Source organism: Schistocerca nitens, chromosome 7 (genome assembly GCF_023898315.1).
Source record: "Schistocerca nitens isolate TAMUIC-IGC-003100 chromosome 7, iqSchNite1.1, whole genome shotgun sequence".
Taxonomy (NCBI): Eukaryota; Metazoa; Arthropoda; class Insecta; order Orthoptera; family Acrididae; genus Schistocerca; species Schistocerca nitens.
Genome location: NC_064620.1, coordinates 262746497 through 262768379, shown reverse-complemented (window position 1 = coordinate 262768379; position 21883 = coordinate 262746497). Strand labels below are relative to the sequence as shown.

Here is a 21883-nt window from a genome sequence, read left to right as displayed (position 1 = left end):
TTCGAAGATTGCATCAAGTAATTAAGTACAGGGCTCGATTTTTCTTGAGTCTTTTGAAGTTTCTCAACTGCTTTTTTCTTTGCATCATGTACAGAGTATTTGGAGCTAAACGTCAAAGCCACCAACACAATTACAGTTCTTCAATTGATGACAAGAATATCTAAAAGGATTTGCAGCTTGTTCGAAAAATACAGTAACTTTATGCTTCGAGTGAAAGCTTTTCTCGCCATGGTGCAATTTCCGTACGCGACTAGTACGAACCACAGTGCTGACTGTCGGTCTCGCTCTACTCGTGCATGAATCGCTTACGCGTCCCCCGCACTTACAGGCCGTTTGAAACTCTGTGCCACAGTAAATGTGCAGAACGACAGCCAGTGGAGAAGAAAGCAGCGCTGGCGGGGGAACATCGGAACGAAGCCACTGCGCCTCGGATGGAAGGGGGTGGAATTTCCAGTCGCAGGGGCGGAGATTGTAACTACAGTTCCAGTCTTTCCTGCTGAAACACGAGCTCAGACGTAATACATTTTACAACACGATGCAAAGATACGAACTGACGATACGCGTTGATATTTTACCTTTCTGTAAATGAACGAGTGCTCCCAGAAGTGACATTTAGTGTAAGAGCCACACTCAGGGGACTAAAGAGCCGTATGTAACTCGCGAGCCACTGTTTTCCGACCTTTGTTATAATCTGTTGTTCGTGCGGCAAAAACGAGTAACCTTAACATTAAAACAATACTTGTAGTACGCCTCAGAAGATAATATTGGAACATTGCATTGCTTTCGGCGTGTTATACGTGAATGAAAAATTTCATGATAGGTTTCGACATGTCAGACTGGACGATTTCCTGGTGAGACCTGCGGCATAAAAATTATCAGAGCCGCTTAATGGTACAATTTTTGGAAATTACTCTCTTTCACTTAATTCATCGTTTTGTTTTCGGACAAAATATGAGGATCAAAACGCGCTAGATGCACGATAGTACTGGAGGTAGATGTGGATCAAAACTGACAAAATATTATCTCGGTGTAAGTAGTTCTAGCAAATGTCAGTCGCTCTTTTACAGAAACTATATTAACGATAATGCGTATCGAATCTTCAGATGTTCAACAGTTTGTGGCTCAATCATGTGTAAAACAACCTGAAAAATTTGTAACGAAATTTGTAACTATTTGAAAAAGAGCTCTGAACAATTTCATAGCTGTCAGGGATTTGGTGAAAGTATTTGAATTGTGCACGGTTAACTTCCAAAGGCTATTCCTTCTCCTTCTCAACAACCATATTTTCGTCATGAACAAAGCCCTATCACTGTCGTCATATGATGCAGACAAGACCGTTTTGATTCAAATACAGCAAGTAACCTTCTACCGAGCTGGTTATGTGACAAGCCGCGGGCTTAAGATCCCGGCGAGATGCGAGGTGTCTGTGCAACCGGCGATAGGCCAGTAGCGAAGCTGTAGCACAAAGATAACATGTCGCCTGGCGAGCAGCGAGATCTGACTTGCAAGCAGCGAGCAGCGAGGCTGCAGCGTGAACGTATAGTGAGAGTCTGTAACTCCTAACTCTCTAACATACTTTGCAATAAACTGGTTCAAATGCCTCTGAGTACTATGGCACTTAACATCTGAGGTCATAAGTCCCCTAGAACTTAGAACTACTTAAACCTAACTAACCTAAGGACATCACACACATCCATGCCCGAGGCAGTATTCGAACCTGCGACCGTAGTGGTGGCGCGGTTCCAGACTGAAGCGCCTAGAACCGCTCGGCCACACAGTAAAGTGGTTCAAATGCACAAAATTTCGTGTACGTTTTAACACGAACCGTCAGAAGCAGACGCAATAACGTAATACTAGGTATAGAGCAGTCCTGTTTACATTCCCATCTGGCTATCACGCTTCAGGTTTCCATGATTTCTCTAAATCGTAGGGTAGGTTCTACAGGTAAGGAATGTAAAGAGCTGCTCCAAGCCTCGTTGAACTGAGAGAGTGGCGTCACCGGTGGCGAGGTGCTGAATGGCCTCGACACAGCACAGTCATTTCGGCACCTGCTGTTCCGTCGTTGCTGAGGCTGAGCTTGCAGGGCAGGACGTCGTATCCCGGCCAGAGCAGAGGCGGGCAGCCGTCCACCTGCTGCACGCACTCCGACCGGACGTTCACTGGGGACTGGCGCCGGCCGGCAGCGCCCGACGGCCACGTGTGTGGACCTGCAAAATGAGGAAGGACCGGACACCTAGAGCGGAGTCGAGACACTCGGTACTTCGATACACATCACCCTAGGTAGCCACTGATGAAATTGTTGTTATTAAGTGTAGGTCAACATGGACAAATTAGGAAACAAAGAGGAATACCAGCGTACATACCAATATTCTGACTTAAGTTTCAAACTTTACTTTGGTGATAAATCAGGATCGATTAGAATCAAACTATTAACTCCAGATCGATTTTTTCAGATGAGATCTGCTTTGTAAACCACACTTATGCTTATAAATTAAGGATAACTGCAGAGTGTGGTGCCACACAACGTGGCACTACACAGAATTGGCGCTAATAGCAGAGGCACATAGGGAACACACACGACACAGACCAGTAAGTCCACGGTATTGGTGATAAGTTGAGAAAACCATCCCGAAGCACATGTGCTTCAAAACGCCCCTGTTTCCTGTGAATGTACCCCGACATCAATATGGCACATGTTCACCATGCACCCGTACACAGGCCGCACAACGGGTTGGCATACTCTGGATAAGGTGGTAGAGCAGCTGCTGGGGTATGGCCTCCCATTCTTCCACCAGTGCCTGTCGGAGCTCCTGAAGTGTCGTAGGGGTTTGAAGACGTGCAGCGATACGTCGACCGAGAGCATCCCAGGCGTGCTCGATGGGGTTTAGATTTGGTGAACAGGGAGGCCACTCAATTCGCCTAATATCTTCTGTTTCAAGGTACTCTTCCAAGATGGCAGCTCGGTGGGGCCGTGCGTTATCATCCATCAGAAGGAAGGTGGGAGCCACTCCATCCCTGAAAAGCCGGACATTCTGGTGCAAAATGACGTCCCGATACACCAGACCCTTTACAGCTCCTGTGTCAAAGACATGCAGGGGTGTACGTGCCCCAATCATAATCCCACCCCAGACCATCAAACCACGACCTCCATACAGATCGCTTTAAAGGACATTAAGGGATTTGTATCTGGTTCCTGGTCCATGCCAGATGAAAACCGGGCGAGAATCACTGTACAGATTATACCAGGACTCGTCTGTGAGCATAACCTGGGACCACTGTTCCGCTGACCACTTACTGTGTTCTTGACAGCAGTCTTTACGGGCTCTCCTGTGACCTTTCTCTGCCTAATGATGACTGGGTGTTGTGTGCTGTCCTTAGGTTAGTAAGGTTTAAGTAGTTCTAAGTTCTAGGGGACTGATGACCATAGATGTTAAGTCCCATAGTGCTCAGAGCCATTTTTTTCTCCTGTGACCAGGGATAAGTGGAATGCACCTTGCAGGTCTCCGGGAGAATATACTAAGTCTGTTCAATCGTCTGTAGACTGTGTGTCTGGAGACAACTGTTCCAGTGGTTGCGGTAAGGTCCTGAGCAAAGCTACCTGCATTACTCCGTGGCCGTCTGCGGGCACTGATGGTGAGATATAGGTCTTCTTGTGGTGTTGTCATTGTGGACGTCTCGTACTGTAGCGCCTGGACTCGTTTCCTTTCTGCTGTAATCGTTACCATAATCTTGATCACACTCTGTGGCACACGAAGGGCCCGTGCTAAGACCTGTTGTGTTTGACAAGCCTCCAGTCGACCTAGTATTCTACCCCTGATAACGTCATCAATATGTATTCTTTGAGCTATTTTCAACACACAGTCACCATTAGCACGTCTGAAAATGTCTGCACACTTACTCGCTGCGCCGTACTGTGATATACATCAACACACTTCTGCGTATGTGGACTGCTGCCAGAGCCACCGTACGACGACCGCAGGTCAAATGCATCGCATGGTCATACCCCGAGGTGATTGAAACTCGCAAACTGCCCATCAGAACGTTGTTTCACCATGTATCAGTATTATCCTTCATTTAAGAGCATGAGTGTAGAAAAATTCATCATAATAAAAAATAAGTACATCGTAACATGAAAGACACTTCCACTTGAAATTATATATCTATTTACATACTGAATTTCTTACATGTGTTTACGGGGCGTGGTCAAAAATACGAAAACATCAAAAATACAACAAATTGCCATGCTTTATAAGCTCTAGGAAACCAGCTAACAATTAAAACGAGCTTCCAGTTGCCAAGGAATAAAAAGCTTCAGTTCCTGTATGGTGTTCAAGCGAATCTTATACAATTCTTCCAACAAAATGAAATCAGGTAACGACGATAGAGGTGTACAGGGACCATGCGATCTTCTCACCAAAGTAGGCCACAAAGCCTCAATTATATTGAAATCTGGTAACTGTGGTGGCATCCTCGTGTTCCGAAAACCCGTTCTGGACGACGCTGCTGTGTAAACATGGTTCTGTATTCTTAGAACACAGGTTTACCATTGGCCAACAATCATTGTACCATCTACGTGATCTGCCGAACTGGTCATATGATCCTTGGCTGTAATGCCACCTTACAGAGTAAGTATGGTTGACCGCGATATGGCTGCTCAAATCATCACCGAACCCCCTCCCCCCATGTTTTAGTCCTGGGACGCAAACATGGTGAAGGTGGAAACATCCGACCAAATGACTTTCTTCCAGTGCCCAATAGTCCGGGTTTTATGGCTTCGGCGCCACGTTTATCTGTTACTGGCATTTGCATCACTGATGCGTGGTCTTCGAATTCCAGCTCGGTTTGGTATTTCCTCGTTGTGGAGCTCCATTCGTTATCTTTGTGCGACATTCACTACTTCACCTGGAGCTGTTGGTTTGTCACGATCACTCAACACAGCCGCTTTCGTTTGCGTGGTGACTTGACGGATGACGTTTTTTCCCTGTATTCAATACAAATCAGCTGTACGGTGACTCTTTAAACATCAAACACTATGAATACCTTGTTTAACCATAAGTTCCTCGCGATGCTTCCATATTTATTTCCAATCCCTGTAGTCGATCAGCTTCTGTCATTTGGTTGTAATTGTTATGCTTGGTTTCTCGTTTTACAAACTATTCGCATCCTTGCAAACATGTACTGGAATTAAAAATAGGCTCTTTCTCTCATTGACATAAGAGCTCTTTCTGGGAGGTAACATCAACGAACTAGCCCGACAAGTATGATAAGAGAACGTTCCACATCTTTATTTGGCACTTGCTTAGAGCAGTCGTTTGAAGCAACTACGGTATTTCAGTCGAAGCACAAAGTCATAATACCACATTATTGATGATTAATTTTGCTTGCAAGATAACATCTTAAGTACTATTAATTAATTAATACACTCTTAAAGTTATGCCAGTGACTGTTGTAATAATTTGCTTGGGGAAAATATCCAGTTTCTGTTTCAGAAACCTTTGATCAACTGGCATACTTTGATACATGTGATACATGTGATACATTGATCGTGACCGGGCCAAATATCTCACGAAATAAGGGTCAAACGAAAAAACTACAAAGAACGAAACTTGTCTATCTTGAAGGGGGAAATAAGATGGGCCGCTAGATGGCGCTGCCAAAGGTCAAACGAATACGAGGTGCGGCTAGAAAAAAACCGGACTGATGCTGGAAAAAACATTTATTTACAATTATTTACAATTTCATGTTATCTCCTTCAATGTACTCTCCTCCTCGGTCTCTACACCGCTGCATACGAATTTTCCACTGTTCATAGCAATGCTGCAGATCATTTTCGGTAAGTCCATACATTACTCCCGTCGCTTTTTCTTTTACTGCTTCAACAGTCTCAAATCTAGTTCCTTTCAAAGCTGACTTGACTTTAGGGAAAAGAAAAAAGTCACAGGGGGCCAAATCAGGTGAGTAGGGTGGATGATCTAAGATGGGAATGTTGTGTTTTGCCAAAAACGTCTTCACTGACAACGCACTGTGAGCTGGGGCATTGTCTTGGTGAAGGATCCATGACTTTTTTCTCCACAAATCGTTCCGTTTTCTCCGTACTCGCTCACGTAGGGTAGATAGGACGCTAATGTAGTAATGCTGATTCACTGTTTGTCCCTCTGGTACCCAATCAATGTGCACAATCCCTTTGTTGTCAAAAAAAAAACAATCATCATTGCCTTGAATTTCGATTTTGACATTCGTGCTTTTTTTTGTCGTGGAGAACCAGGAGTTTTCCAATGCATCGATTGGCGTTTAGTTTCGGGATCGTAAGTAAAAAACCACGATTCATCGCAAGTAATAACATTTTGTAAGAAGGTGGGATCACTTTCAATGTTTTCCAGGATGTCAGAACAAATCATTCTTCGGCGTTCCTTCTGTTCAATTGTGAGACAGTTTGGAACCATTTTTGAACACACTTTGTTCATGTTGAAACTTTCATGAAGAATCTGCCTAACACTTTCCTTGTCAACTCCTGTTAACTCAGACACTGCTCTGATTGTTAAACGGCGATCTTGTCGAACAAGTTTACCGATTTTTTCAATGTTTGCATCAGTTTTTGCTGACAATGGTCTGCCAGTGCGAGTGTCATCACTGGTGTCTTCGCGGGCATCTTTAAATCGTTTAAACCACTCAAACACTTGTGTTCGCGATAAGCAATCATCGCCGTACACTTGTTGTAACATTACAAACGTTTCACTTGCAGATTTTCCTAGTTTGAAACAAAATTTGATGTTAACACGCTGTTCTTTCTGTACACTCAACATTTTCCGACGCACAGACAAAACGTCAACTACTTAAAACAGACGCCACGGGCAGACTGAGTGCAGGAGGCAGATGAAACTCGAGCAGTAGGCGGAGCGAGAGTCACGTGACAGGCCACGCGACTTTCAGCCTTATTGCATACGTTTTATTGTTTCACCAGTACTAGTCCGGTTTTTTTCTAGCCACACCTCGTATCAACTGCGGTTTTTTAAACAGGAACCCCCTTTTTCATTACATATTCGTGTAGTACGTAAAGAAATATCAATGTTTTAGTTGGACCAATTTTTTCGCTTTATCATAGATGGCACTGTATTAGTCACAAACATATGGCTCAAAACTTTAGACGAGCAGCTGGTAACAGGCAGGTTTTTTATATTAAAGTACGGAACGTAGGTAAGTTTGAACATTTTATTTCGGTTGTTCCAATGTGATACATGTACCTTTGTGAACTTATCATTTCTGAGAACGCATGCTGTTACAGCGTGATTACCTGTAAATACCACATTAATGCAATAAATGCTCAAAATGATGTCCGTCAACATCAATGCGTTTGGCAATACGTGTAACGACATTCCTGTCAACAGCGAGTAGTTCGCCTTCTGTAATGTTCACACATGAGCTGACAACGCGCTGACGCATGTTGTCAGGCGTTTTCGGTGGATCACGATAGAAAATATCCTTCAACTTTCCCCACAGAAACAAATTCGGGGACGTCAGATCCGGTGAACGTGCGGGCCATGGTATTGTGCTTTGACGACCATTCCACCTGTCAGGAAATATGCTATTCAATACCGCTTCAACCGCATGAGAGCTATATGCCGGACATCCATCATGTTGGAAGTACATCGCCATTCTGTCATTCAGTGATACATCTTTCAGTAACATCGGTAGACCATTACGTAGGAAATCAGCATACATTTCACCATTCAGATTGCCAACGATATAATGGGGACCAATTATCCTTTCTCCCATTATGCCGCACCATACATTAACCCGCCAAAGTCGCTGATGTTCCACTTGTCGCAGCCATCGTGGATTATCCGTTGCCCAGTAGTGCATACTATGAAGATTTACCTTACCGCTGTTAGTGAATGACGCCTCGTCGCTAAATAGAACGCGTGCAAAAAATTTGTCATCGTCCCGTAATTTCTCTTGTGCCCAGTGGCAGAACTGTACACGACATTCAAAGAAGTCACCATGCAATTCTGGTGCATAGAAATATGGTACCGGTGCAATCGATGTTGATGTAGCATTCTCAACACCGACGTTTTTGAGATTCCAGATTCTCGCGTAATTTGTTTGCTACTGATGTGCGGATTATCCGCGACAGCAGCTAAAACACCTACTTGGGCATCATCATTTGTTGCAGGTAGTGGTTGACGTTTCACATGTGGCTGAACACTTCCTGTTTCCTTAAATAACGTAAGTATCCAGCGAACGGTCCGGACACTTGGATGATGTCGTCCAGGATACCGAGCAGCATCCATAGCACACGCCAGCTGGGCATTTTGATCACAATAGCCATACATCAACACGATATCGACCTTTTCCGCAACTGGTAAGCGGTCCATTTTAACACGGGTAATGTATCACGAAGCAAATACCTTACGCACTGGCGGAATGTTAAGTGATACCACGTACTTATACTTTTGTGACTATTACAGCACCATCTATCACAAATCGAAAAAAGTGGTCCAACTAAAACATTCATATTTCCTTACGTACTCCACGAATATGTAATAAAAATGTGGGTTCTTATTTTAAAAAACGCAGTTGATATCCGTTTGACCTATGGCAACACCATCTAGCGGGCCAACCATAGCGCCATCTGGTTTCCCCCTTCAAGCTAGACGAATTTCGTTCTTTGTAGGTTTTTCGTTTGATGCTTATTTCGTGAGATATATGGCCCGGTCACTATCAATGGACCACCCTGTATAGCACGACAACATTTTGTTTCATTTTTATTTTAGAATATGTGCAGTGATATTTCTTTTTGTGTAGTTTTAGGTCTCCCGCTCCCTTTCAACCCTGTTCAGTCAATACATCAGGGGCAGGGAAATGAAAACTGAACACACGCTACAATGGGACCATGGACTGGTTTGATTCAAAAGTGATGACCACTTTCATCGAGACCTTTATCGCACTGAAAGACAAGACGATCCACTCCTGTTTCGTTGAACGCAATCGACTGTTGACAGATTCACAGCTGCAACCACTCTTGTACTTCCTTGTCCTGCTGAAACTGACACCTACACATGCCTTTCTTCAAGTCACAAAAAATGTGTAAATCACATGGTGAATGATCCGGGTTGTGTGGAGGGGGTTGCACCGTTTCACAACCAAGTGGCTGAAGTGCAGTCTTCGTCCAATTGGCGTGTTGGGGCAGGCTTATCTGTGCAACAGGATGCTTTCGTCCGACAGCATTCCCTCGCGTTTTGACTTGAAGGCGCGTCGCAGTTTCTGGTAAGTGTCTTCGTAGCGCTGCCATTGATTGTGTTTCCATCCTTGTATAGCTCGACGCGCAGAGGGCGCCTTCAGTCGAAGTAGGTCATCATGACCTTATCGGAACTTTTGTGAACAGCTTGGGATTTTTTAGGAAATTTGTGGTAAAGTCGTATGGCACCAAACCGTTGAGGTCATAAATCCCTAAGCTCACACACTACTTAATCTAACTTACGCTAAGTACAGCACACACAGAATCGAACCTCGGACGGGGGCTTGAGATTTGTGCTGTTTGAGGCTTTCCCGGCGCTGCATCTGCTTGAGATTTGTTGGGAGGAGGAGATGTGGGATATTTCCACCGCTGGCTTTGCTATTTGCTCTTTGGTTCGAATACTGCCGGACAGAATAATCCTGTTGCACGATAACGCCCATCCCCCAACTGCCAATCGGATGAAGGCTATGCCTCAGCGATTTGGTTGGGAAACACTGCAATACTCTCCGTAAAACCTGGATCTTTCACCGCGCGAGTTCCACATCGCTGGCGACGTCGGTATCAGTCGGATGAGGAAGTGGAGGAGTGGATGCGGTTGTGGATCCGTCGGCGGTCGGCAGCGTCCTGTGAGACAAGAATTGATCGTCTCGTCTTCCAGTGTGATAAACGTCGTAACGCTTGTGCTGCTTACTATTGAATGGAACGAATCCATGGTTCCATCTTGGAGGGTATTCGGTTTCCATTTCACTGGCCTTCATGTTATAAACACGATTTTCATTAATGAAGGACTCTCATTGTCTTTTAGATGTACTGAATTACGGTTATAATTGCAGTGAATATAACTTAAAACTACACGAAACATAATGTAATTCGTAAGCCACGCTTTAAATCTGAGGTATGGCATAGGAACGGTTTCAGAAGCCAATCCAATAAGGCGGAAATCTGAGCGGAGAGTCGGCACTAGGGCAGTGGGAGCAGTGGTGGTAAGAATCTTGCCACGGGCGTAGAAAGCAGACGCTTTATTACCTGCAGACGAGCGTACGTTTCCTGCCTTGCGTGAAGGTGGCAACGCTCATGGAGCGAAATACTTGAGCGCATCTGACTCGTCTTGTTATTCCTCTTTTGGAAGCAAAATAACACATAAATTTTGCGATGATTTATTCGTTATTAATAGAATTTAAAATCCTCCCAGCTAACAACTCGTGAAGCTGTAGCCCTGCCATCCTGAGCAATAAACGACTACTGGGGAGGTTTTGATTTGGGAATCCACAGTATCATTGGCATACGTATTAATGCCATTTAAAATAAAGTACAGGTAAATCTTATAGTGATTCATTGGTTCAAATGGCTCTGAGCACTATGGGACTTAACAGCTATGGTCATCAGTCCCCTAGAACTTAGAACTACTTAAACCTAACTAACCTAAGGACATCACACAACACCCAGCCATCACGAGGCAGAGAAAATCCCTGACCCCGCCGGGAATCGAACCCGGGAACCCGGGCGTGGGAAGCGAGAACGCTACCGCACGACCACGAGATGCGGGCGATTCATTGTTTAATGCATTTGCTTACAAAGAGTGAAACTGAACTTCACCAAATAGTTTCGGATGTTGTTCAGAGATATTTTCTGAGCCTTTTGGTGTAGGGTACACGTGATTATTGTTGGCTCGCTCTTGATTCCTTTTCCCAGTAATCCTTCTCTCTAGAATGCCTTGAAGAATTCAGCTCAACAGTACAAATGTCGACGATGTGCTTGGTACGTCTTGTCCGATAAAAGTTTGTTCCATTCATAGAAGTTACTTGCTGTTGACAGTTGTAATGGCCGCCTTACTCTTTGTCTTCAACACTTCGTTCAGTACCGTTCGCTTTTGTTTCGGGTTTGATTTTCCGGCACAGTTAGTTGTAAGTCAACGGAGACACTGTTGAAAAGATGGCCACTATGCATCTCGTGCACAGTGTACTGAGAGAACTGATTCGACACTTTCGTCCGAGGGATGCTGCTTCCCTTTGTACTTTCGTCTGCACCTTTTAGTGATTTTTTTATTACAGATTTTTTCACTCTTGTGAATGTAGTTTCACACAGAGGTGACTAAGATACTGTGTCGAATAAATCGATACATTACATTATTGCGACGTTATGAGATACCAGAGATCACTGGTCCTGTGTAAGGAAACCGATCTGATCTTAATCTAGCCACGTAGCATCTATTTTTTATATTTTCTATAAATTCGTGGTTGGTAGTGGCTTGATATTACCAGAGACAAGGTCTTACCTCTACTGTGGCACTCCACATCTTAATCATTCTCCTAGCGCTGACAACACCGAAATAGTGATCTTCCTTAAGCATATGGTCTCAGGTGTCGTACAACGTTACACTGCCTTACTACTATCTTCGTCATCAGTCTTCTGACTCGTTTGACGTGGCTCACCACGAATTCCTCTCCTGTGACAACCTCTTCATCTCAGAGTAGCACTTGCCCAGAACGTCCTTATTGATTGGATCTACTTCAATATACCCTCTACACTTCCCTGAAGTGTCATGGAAGTTATTTATTCATATCTTACTACATACTGTCTCCGTGTGTCACAGATGTTGTTCTCCTCGTCTATTCTGCAGACAACCTCCTAATTTCTTACCTTTTAAATCTAGCTAATTCTGTAGGACAACACACCAAACACATCCATTCACTGATCTTCCTTCTATCCCGCCGTCCAAGGTTCATTTTCGTGCAATGCTGTGTTCCAAAAATAGAGTCTCAGAAGTTTGTTCCTCAAATTAAGGCATATGATAGAAGCTAACAGATTTCTTTTAATCGGGAATGTCTCGTATGCCTGTGCTAGTATGTTTTTATCTCGATTTTGCTTCGTCCGTGATGTGTTGTTTTTCTTCTTCGGTAGCAGAATTCCATTTTTGTTCACCTCCTTTGTGGTCCCAAATTTTGTTCATAATTTTATCGCTAGTCTCATTTCTAGTATTACTTGTTACTTTCGATATTTTTCGGTTTATTACCAATCCATATCGTGTGCTCACTAGTCAATTCATTCGATTTAAGAGGTCCATTAACTGTTATTGTGGCACAGTGATTAGCGCACTGGACACGTATTCGGGAGCACGACATACCAAGTCCCCGGTGTTTCGTGATGTTCCTAAACCGCACAAGGCAAATATCTGGACGGTCCATTTGAAAACGCACGACAAATTTCCTTCCCCATCCTTCCATAATCTGGGCTTGTGCTCCGTCTCTAATGACACTGTTACTGACCGAACGTTAAGCTCTAATTCTCCTTTCTTTTCAATTCTTCGCCGCTGTCACTAAGAACAGCAATGTGGATCTTATCACTGATATGTCTTCACCCTGAAGTTCAATACGCCTCCTTGACCTATTTCTTACATCAGTTGTTGCGTCTTCGATGTATATGAGCAGAATGAACAGTACTGGCAAAAGAATGCATCCCTGTCATACGCACTTTTTAATCCGTGTACTTGGTTCTTGTCCTGCCATTCGCATCTATCTCTCTTGGTTCTAAGACGTATTTTATCGGTTTTTCACCCATATTCCTCTATATTTTACCTCTTGCAGTATTTTACCTTATCGGACGCTTTCGCTACGTCGACAGATCCTATGTACGTGTTTTGCCATCTCTTAAGTCTTGCTTCCAATATCTAGCGCGGTTTGATAGCTATCTGTTTAGTGCCTCTGCCTTTCCTAAAGCCTAATATGTGGTCAGCTAACAGGTCCTCAATTTTTCTTTTCTACTCCTCTGAATTATTTTTGTCAGCAAATTCGGTCCAGAAGCTGTTAAACTGATTGTGCGACAGTTCTTGCACTTTTCTGCCCTTGCTACCTTCGGGGTTGTGCGGATGACATTTTCCGGAAGGAATGACGGTACGCCTCCAAACACAGATTCTACAAACCAAATTGAATTAAATACACTCTTTCCATCTAAGAGTTCGCTCCTGTGTATTTACAGTGAAAATGCATTCTTACTGTTTCGCCTTAGTTTTTAATTTCACCAAAAGTGTATTTTACTTTTCTGTATGCACAATCACTGATTCCGACAATCCTCTCTTTTTGGATTTATTCGTTTCCTTCTCCAGCCGTACTGTTTCCGCTTTCCTGCATTTCTACTCATTTTTTTTCGAAAGTGACAGATACCGTTGTCTTCCTGTCTTTCTGTAAATGTACGTTACTGATACTGCCTATTAACATGCGCATCGTATCAATGTAAATGTAAATTTTAATTTTTTGTCATGTCAGAATGCACTTTCCTTTGCCCTCTTTGAGTTAACTGATCATTTTTTAATTCACGTACTTTTTCGATAAGCTCGCGCCCGCTACGCAGTGTTATCAGGCTTCCCCCCTCCTCCACCCCTTCCCTTTCGCGGCCACCGCGCCAACATGCTGGGAGCGCTACACAGGCTGAGAACAGCTGCCTTACTGTGTAGCCGACAACGTTTACAATGTGGGCATCAAAAACTTCAGATTAATGAAAGTAATTGAATGCTTACAGTAATGTTACAAAATTAGTAATGGGTACTTTTCATTTTGCAGCTTGAATAGTGATGGAAGAAATAAGGGTGAACTAGTGAGGTTTTCAAACCAAAAAAAAAAAAAAAAGAAGAGAAATATAGCATATTCCTATTTTATTTCTATATCCAAAGAGCTGTGTTTATTACGTTGCACTTCGATGATACCTGAAATAAGAACCATTAGGCTTCTTTTTTTCTCTCGTAAAGCGGCAATCTACACTCCTGGAAATTGAAATAAGAACACCGTGAATTCATTGTCCCAGGAAGGGGAAACTTTATTGACACATTCCTGGGGTCAGATACATCACATGATCACACTGACAGAACCACAGGCACATAGACACAGGCAACAGAGCATGCACAATGTCGGCACTAGTACAGTGTATATCCACCTTTCGCAGCAATGCAGGCTGCTATTCTCCCATGGAGACGATCGTAGAGATGCTGGATGTAGTCCTGTGGAACGGCTTGCCATGCCATTTCCACCTGGCGCCTCAGTTGGACCAGCGTTCGTGCTGGACGTGCAGACCGCGTGAGACGACGCTTCATCCAGTCCCAAACATGCTCAATGGGGGACAGATCCGGAGATCTTGCTGGCCAGGGTAGTTGACTTACACCTTCTAGAGCACGTTGGGTGGCACGGGATACATGCGGACGTCCATTGTCTTGTTGGAACAGCAAGTTCCCTTGCCGGTCTAGGAATGGTAGAACGATGGGTTCGATGACGGTTTGGATGTACCGTGCACTATTCAGTGTCCCCTCGACGATCACCAGTGGCGTACGGTCAGTGTAGGAGATCGCTCCCCACACCATGATGCCGGGTGTTGGCCCTGTGTGCCTCGGTCGTATGCAGTCCTGATTGTGGCGCTCACCTGCACGGCGCCAAACACGCATACGACCATCATTGGCACCAAGGCAGAAGCGACTCTCATCGCTGAAGACGACACGTCTCCATTCGTCCCTCCATTCACGCCTGTCACGACACCACTGGAGGCGGGCTGCACGATGTTGGGGCGTGAGCGGAAGACGGCCTAACGGTGTTCGGGACCGTAGCCCAGCTTCATGGAGACGGTTGCGAATGGTCCTCGCCGATACCCCAGGAGCAACAGTGTCCCTAATTTGCTGGGAAGTGGCGGTGCGGTCCCCTACGGCACTGCGTAGGATCCTACGGTCTTGGCGTGCATCCGTGCGTCGCTGCGGTCCGGTCCCAGGTCGACGGGCACGTGCACCTTCCGCCGACCACTGGCGACAACATCGATGTACTGTGGAGACCTCACGCCCCACGTGTTGAGCAATTCGGCGGTACGTCCACCCGGCCTCCCGCATGCCCACTATATGCCCTCGCTCAAAGTCCGTCAACTGCACATACGGTTCACGTCCACGCTGTCGCGGCATGCTACCAGTGTTAAAGACTGCGATGGAGCTCCGTATGCCACGGCAAACTGGCTGACACTGACGGCGGCGGTGCACAAATGCTGCGCAGCTAGCGCCATTCGACGGCCAACACCGCGGTTCCTGATGTGTCCGCTGTGCCGTGCGTGTGATCATTGCTTGTACAGCCCTCTCGCAGTGTCCGGAGCAAGTATGGTGGGTCTGACACACCGGTGTCAATGTGTTCTTTTTTCCATTTCCAGGAGTGTATATAGAGTATATCAGTTAATAGCCCATATCGTTTGAACTTCAGTTAGCTCACACATCCATCAACATGTACTGAAGCACCACGAATCAGCTGATTTTGTTATTCACACACTTCATTCAGTATCTGAAAATGATAAATATTAGTTCCCTATCACGAAACAACGGCTAGTTCTTTTTGTAGGAAGTATTCATTTTTCACATTTAGGAAACTTCTATTCATCTTCTTTTAATAATTATCTGTTAATTTACATCTGTATGCAGGATGACGTGGCGTAAGTATTCCTAGAATTACAGTCTGTCTTGTCAACGGTGCCACCACAGTGCACTGTTTCCTTACTCGGAGTCAAGACTCTTCTGTTTTGTGAAAAAATAAAGGGAAGAAAGAGAGTCGTGTATGAAACAAATGTGTCAAGGAGTTTACTAGGCCGTTTTATAAACACCACTAAAAAGATGATTGGGTCGTCTCCTCTTTTCTGCTGTGGTGAGGCCAGATGTTCTCACTGCCAGCTTTGCTTCTCTGCCTCGGGGTCACACTGAAATACCCAGCACTCTTGATGAGGCGGCTATGGTAGACACCTGCAAGTGACTGACACAGCTGTAACGTTACTGTTGTTGGTCCGGTCCGTCGGTGATTTGGAGCGGGCTTGTGTAGTCTTAGCACTGAGCGGCCGGTTCCTTTAATCGTGCACTATGTGATCAAAAGTATCCGGACACCTGGCTGAAAATGACTTACAAGTTTGTGGTACCCTCAGTTCGTAATACCAGGATTCAGTATGGTGTTGGCCCACCTTTAGCTATGATGACAGCTTCCACTCTCGCAGGTATACGTTCAGTCCGATGCTGGAAGGTTTCTTGGGGAATGGCAGCCAATTCTTCACGGAGTGCTCCACTGAGAAGAGGTATCGATGTCGGTCGGTGAGGGCTGGCACGAAGTCAGCGTTCCAGAACATACCAAAAGTGTTCTGTAGGATTCAGTTCAGGATTCTGTGCAGGCCAGTCCATTACAGGGATATTATTGTCGTGAAACCACTCCGCCACAGGCCGTGCACTATGAACAGGTGCTCCATCGTGTTGAACGACGTAATCACCATCCGCGAATTGCTCTTCAACAGTGGGAAGCAAGAAGGTGCTTAAAACATCAATGTAGGCCTGTGCTGTGATAGTGCCAGGCAAAACTAAAGCGGTGCAAGTCTCCTCCATGAAAAACACGACTAAATCATGAAATCACCGCCCCCGAATTTTACTGTTATCATTACACGCGCTGGCAGATGACGTTAACCGGGCATTCGCCATACCCACATCCTACCATCGGATCGCCACTTTGTGTGCCGGGATTCGTCACTCCACACAACGTTTTTCCACTGTTCAACCGTCCAATGTTTACGCTCCTTACACAAAGCGAGGTATCGTTTGGCATTTACCGGCATGATGTGTGGCTTATGAGCAGCCGCTCAACCATGAAATCCAAGCTTTCTCACCTCCCACCTAAGTGTCATAGTACTTGCAGTGGATCCTGGTGCAGTTAGGTATTCCTGTGTGATGGTCTGGATAGATGTCTGCCTATTACACATTACGACCCTCTTCAAAGGTCGGCGGTCTCTGTCAGACAACAGACGAGGTAGGCCTGTACGCTTTTGTGCTGTACGTGTCCCTTCACGTTTCCACTTCACTATCACATGGGAACAGTGGACCTAGTGATATTTAGGAGTGTGGAAATCTCGCGTACAGACATATGACACAAGTGACACCTAATCACCTGACCACGTGCGAAGTCCGTGAGTTCCGTGGAGAGCCCTATTCTGTTCTCTCACGATGTCAACTGACTACTGGGATCGCTCATATGGAGTACCTGGCAGTAGGAAGCAGCACACGGCACCTAATATCAAAAGTGTATGATTGTGGGGGTGTCCTGATACTTTTGATCACATAGTGTATTGTAACAATTGTGTGATATGTAGGAAGCTGATTCATTATTGATTTTCAGTTAGTCCAATATTGGCTTGATTGTGATAGGCCGTTCGTCGTGCAGCACATCCTCCACTTCTAAATCTGCATCTACGTAGACAATCCGCAAGCCAACGCTCGGTCCGTGGTGGAGGTACCACAATCTGCACATGCTCATTCCATTTCATATCGCTTCGCAACGTTACGCTCAGGTTTTTGAACGTCGGCTTTGTTTTTCCTACTCATACGCATTACATTTTTCTACATTTAGAGCTAGCTGCTATCCATCACACCAACTAGAAATTTTGTGTCAGTCATCTTGTATCATCCTACACTCACTGATCTTCGACAGCTTCCTCGCCACCGCAACGTCATCAGCGAATAACAGCAGGTTGCTGCCCACCCTGTCGACCACTTCAATTACGTGTACAGTAAATAGCAACCTTCCTAACAAACTTCCTTGGGCCCTGATGTTACCCCTGCCTTCAATGAACACTCCCCGTCGAGGATAACATACTGAGTTCTATTACTTAAGAAGTCTTCTAGCCAATCACGTATCTGGGAGCCCATTCTGTATGATCATACCTTCGTATTATGGTCTGCAGTAGAGTACCTAGTTGAACGTTTCTCTGAAATCTAGAAATATAGTATCTCCCCTTTGCCCTCATTCGTAGTTCACAGTATATAATGTGAGAAAAGGGCAAGCTGGGTTTCGCATGAGAGATACCTTCTAAAGCCGTGGTGATTCATGGACTAGAGCTTTTCTGACTCCAGGAAATTTATTTAATTCGATCTCAGCATATGCTCTATAATTCTGCAGAAAACCAATGTTAAGGAGATTGGACTGTAATTTTGTGGGTCCGTTTCTTTATTACCCCTATTACATACAGGAGTCACCTGCGCTTTTTCCAGGCGCTTGAACTTTACAATGATTGAGAGATTCGCGATTAATGAAAACTAATTAAGAGGCCAATGAAGTAGTGCATTCTTTTTAAAACCGAATTGGGATTCCATCCGGATCTGGCCACTTATTTGTTTTCAGCTCTTTCAGTTGTTTTCTACTATAAGGATACTTGTTAGTAATTCGTTCATCCGGTACTCTGCGCGATGGTCTAACATCGGTACTTTTGTAAGATTCTCCTGCGTGAACGATTTCGTAAACGTGGAATTAAAACATGGGTCTTCCTTTTGCTATCTCCTACTGCCAAAACAAACTGATCAACGAACGAATGGATGGAAGCCCTTGACCTGCCCAGAGGTTTTACGTAGGACCATAATTTTTTCGAGTTATCCGCCAGATCATTAGCCAAGGTAACTGCTGTATTCTTCGTGCATAGAACTTTTCACAGAAACACGAATCTCTACTAGTCTCTGCCGGCCGTCATTTGTGCGTTCGCTTTTGAACCGAGAGTGCAGCAGCCTTTGCTTCCTCTGAGTTTTCGTTATTATACCATGGTCGGTATCGACCGTTTTTAATCCACTTACTAGGCTCGTCTTGTCTGTAGGAGGCTTTACATCTGTTTAAACTTTCCCTATAATTCCTCTATGTCCATCTAGAACTAAATGACTGCATTTAATTATCTAAGTGAGATGCTAAGAACTACTTATCTGCTTTTTCTAATACACACAATTCTTTGGCGAATTACAGTTCTTTACTGATCTGTCGCTCTCTTCTTCGTCATTCAAACTTGTCTGACCACACAGGAAGCGTCTACAGCACCACTGTGTCACGTGATAGTGCATGGTTGCCGTATACCAACCCTTACTCCGTCACGTATTGTTACAGCGTTATTTATCTTGAAATACAGAAAACCAACTGCTGCGCGATAGTCTGCTTTATCAACGGGCTGCCTCATTTGATTTCCGATCCTCTAGAGGTACTGTTGCACGTGGATTGCTGCGTGCTAGGACTGCAATATCTGGGTAATCTTCGTACGGAGCTCTTTTTGTCTTTGTTCATTACGTCTCTTCCTCGCTGTATATTCATTCACTTATTTATGGGATTATTTATATATTTCCTTAGTAGCAGCTCCAAAGACTTCCCCTCGATGTTGTAGGAGAGACTCGAGCACAGTGAATCTAAAAATTGTAATATTGTGCCACTAAATAGCTAAACTAAGCAGTTCGTAACACATCACGGAAGACTGTTTACATAGCTTATAAATTGCTCCACTAACTGTACTTTTGTTTTTATTCTAAATGTGCCGATTCAGCGTGCCCCACAAATGGGGTACACTAAGACCATTAATGAAGCACAATGACACAAATAATGTTTAGCTATAATGACCTCATAATTCCGTAATATTTACACAAAGAACAAGTTACAAACGTTATTGCTCATAATACCACTCTCAATTCTTAGAGTACAGAATCATGATTTCCTTGCCATAAAGCCTCTAAATTACTCTATCCCTGGATTTTTCTGCTCATTCCAATTTAAAGAATGAAGTATTTGATTAACAGCCACGATCTCATATGCTATCTTCCAATATTGTTCAACTGAGAAGCCACAAAATACTATTAAATTTTCTAAAATATAATTTGTTAGCTTCTTCTCCTGCTGCATAGCGGGGATCGTCCTGCACTCATAATGAACATGCTCGTCACTAGACACTTGTGCTTTATTGGTATATCTGAAGATGGTTGGATCCTTCATTCCTATCATTTTAGTACTTTACGAAGACTCATTTCGCTGTCAACTAGTTTGATGTCTTCTTTCACTGAATAGATTGGAATGATTCTGCATCCGTGATCCCTCCAGAATGACGAACCATTTACCACATTAAAAAAAGGGTTAGTGGTCGTAGTGTAATACAGAACAGAGGTAATTCCGCTTACTTTTTATTATTGTGGAGTGGACTAACATATTTGACTGTTCCCCGTTGTTTCATGTTTCAGTGTGCTCCAGGCACTTGGGAAATCAAAATCATTTCGCCACGTAGTAACTTGTTGACGAATGTTAATCGTACCTGTGTTTGTACTGAGGTTAGTTTTGCTCTCAAATATATAACATATTATTCTACAACAACCAGTAAAATTAAGTAGGAAAAAATATTAAGATGCTTGATAAATTTAATTTTCACTGTTATAACATTGTGATAATACAAGGCTCCGTGTTATGGCAACCATTTTTAAACGTGATCAACAGCTGTTAAATAACTCGAACGTTAGTTGTTAGGAGGGGCACGAGTCATATCACAGTTTCAGGGGTCCATCGTCCACTACATGTGAAGGACCACTTGCTATGGTTATTTCGAGATACAAGAGAGTTTTATATTTTTAAGTACGTATTCAGATTTGTTTCCTAAAATTTCATAATGAAGCATAAAATAACTTTATTTTGGCTACTTACCATCACAATAAGAATATCCAAATTTCTTAATCCGATTGTAAAACATCCATGGGAAGACGTTGTCAATATCCAGTACTTCTTTTGTCAGGTACACTGTGGGAAAAGAAGTAGTGTTATTTCTTTATTTTTAATTAGCGTCTTCAATGAAAGGAGTTAAATTTTTGCAAACAGTACACTGAATTATTTCCATGTTATATGATGCATCTCTTCACCCAACATTCATAACTATAATAAAAAGATATTGTATAAACAGTACTAAAGTATTATCGAAATGACTTGATTAAGTCAGAAGTATATCTGGAAACTCTACTTCCAGTTTATGAACCTCCTCTCTCCTTCCGCAAATGCTATACGATCATTTCCGTTTCCATCAGAATTGTTGGACCACGAGCGTCTTCTGCATGCCATAGGATGTGTCAGGCCTAGCTAATTCGATGGACGATGAAAAAATGCAAGAAATCATAATGGAAACAACTTACAGGCTGGATACATTTTATTTTGTACTTTGTGCGGAATTTAATGCATGTTGCGATGTAATTCCCTCGACTTCGAATACACGTAACAATCAATGATGGATACATACAACAATGTCCGTTATTCTATTCTTTACCAAAGAAATTATAAATTTTAGCAGTTTTTCCAAAAGTAAAATCTACCACTCGTTATAATGTCTCAAGTAAATTATTAAAATCATTCTCTTCATATATAATGCATTGCCCCACTATCACAGAGTATTTTGAGCAGGTTGTTGGCAGACCCACTCAGAATTAAAGTACTGATACTGATATTTACTGCATTTATTCATTGCACTACTTATTTTACCCTGCTTCTGGAAACTGTAATATATGCCTCTATTAGACGCTTGGATTTCAAAATGATATTCCCATAGACCAGGCTACATCTCAGTTTACGAATAAGATTAGACAATATTTAATCAGCGAAATATTACTAATTGGCAAGTTCTGCGAATTTTCAAAAATATTTGTTTGTACATGGCACACAGTTCTCTCATAGAAAGAAAATATTACCATATATAAGTCCTAGCTGGTAACTGATTTTCATCCTATTTGACTGAAATAATCACGAACCACATTCAGAAACTCTCTGTGTGTTACAATTATACAATCATGTCAGCTGTTCAAAATTATTCACCTGAAAATCCACTGCCGTTTCCCCCTGC

At 43.6% G+C, this 21883-nt stretch overlaps 1 protein-coding gene across 1 annotated transcript in view; it reads right to left on the bottom strand.

Moving 5' to 3' along the window:
* Nucleotides 1–21883, bottom strand: part of LOC126195568 (carbonic anhydrase 1-like) — a 197267-nt gene that overhangs the window by 124977 nt on the left and 50407 nt on the right. Inside the window, exon 2 of the mRNA XM_049934192.1 lies at nucleotides 2000–2207. Coding sequence (XP_049790149.1) covers nucleotides 2000–2207 — 208 coding nt within the window. The remainder of the gene's footprint in view (nucleotides 1–1999; nucleotides 2208–21883) is intronic.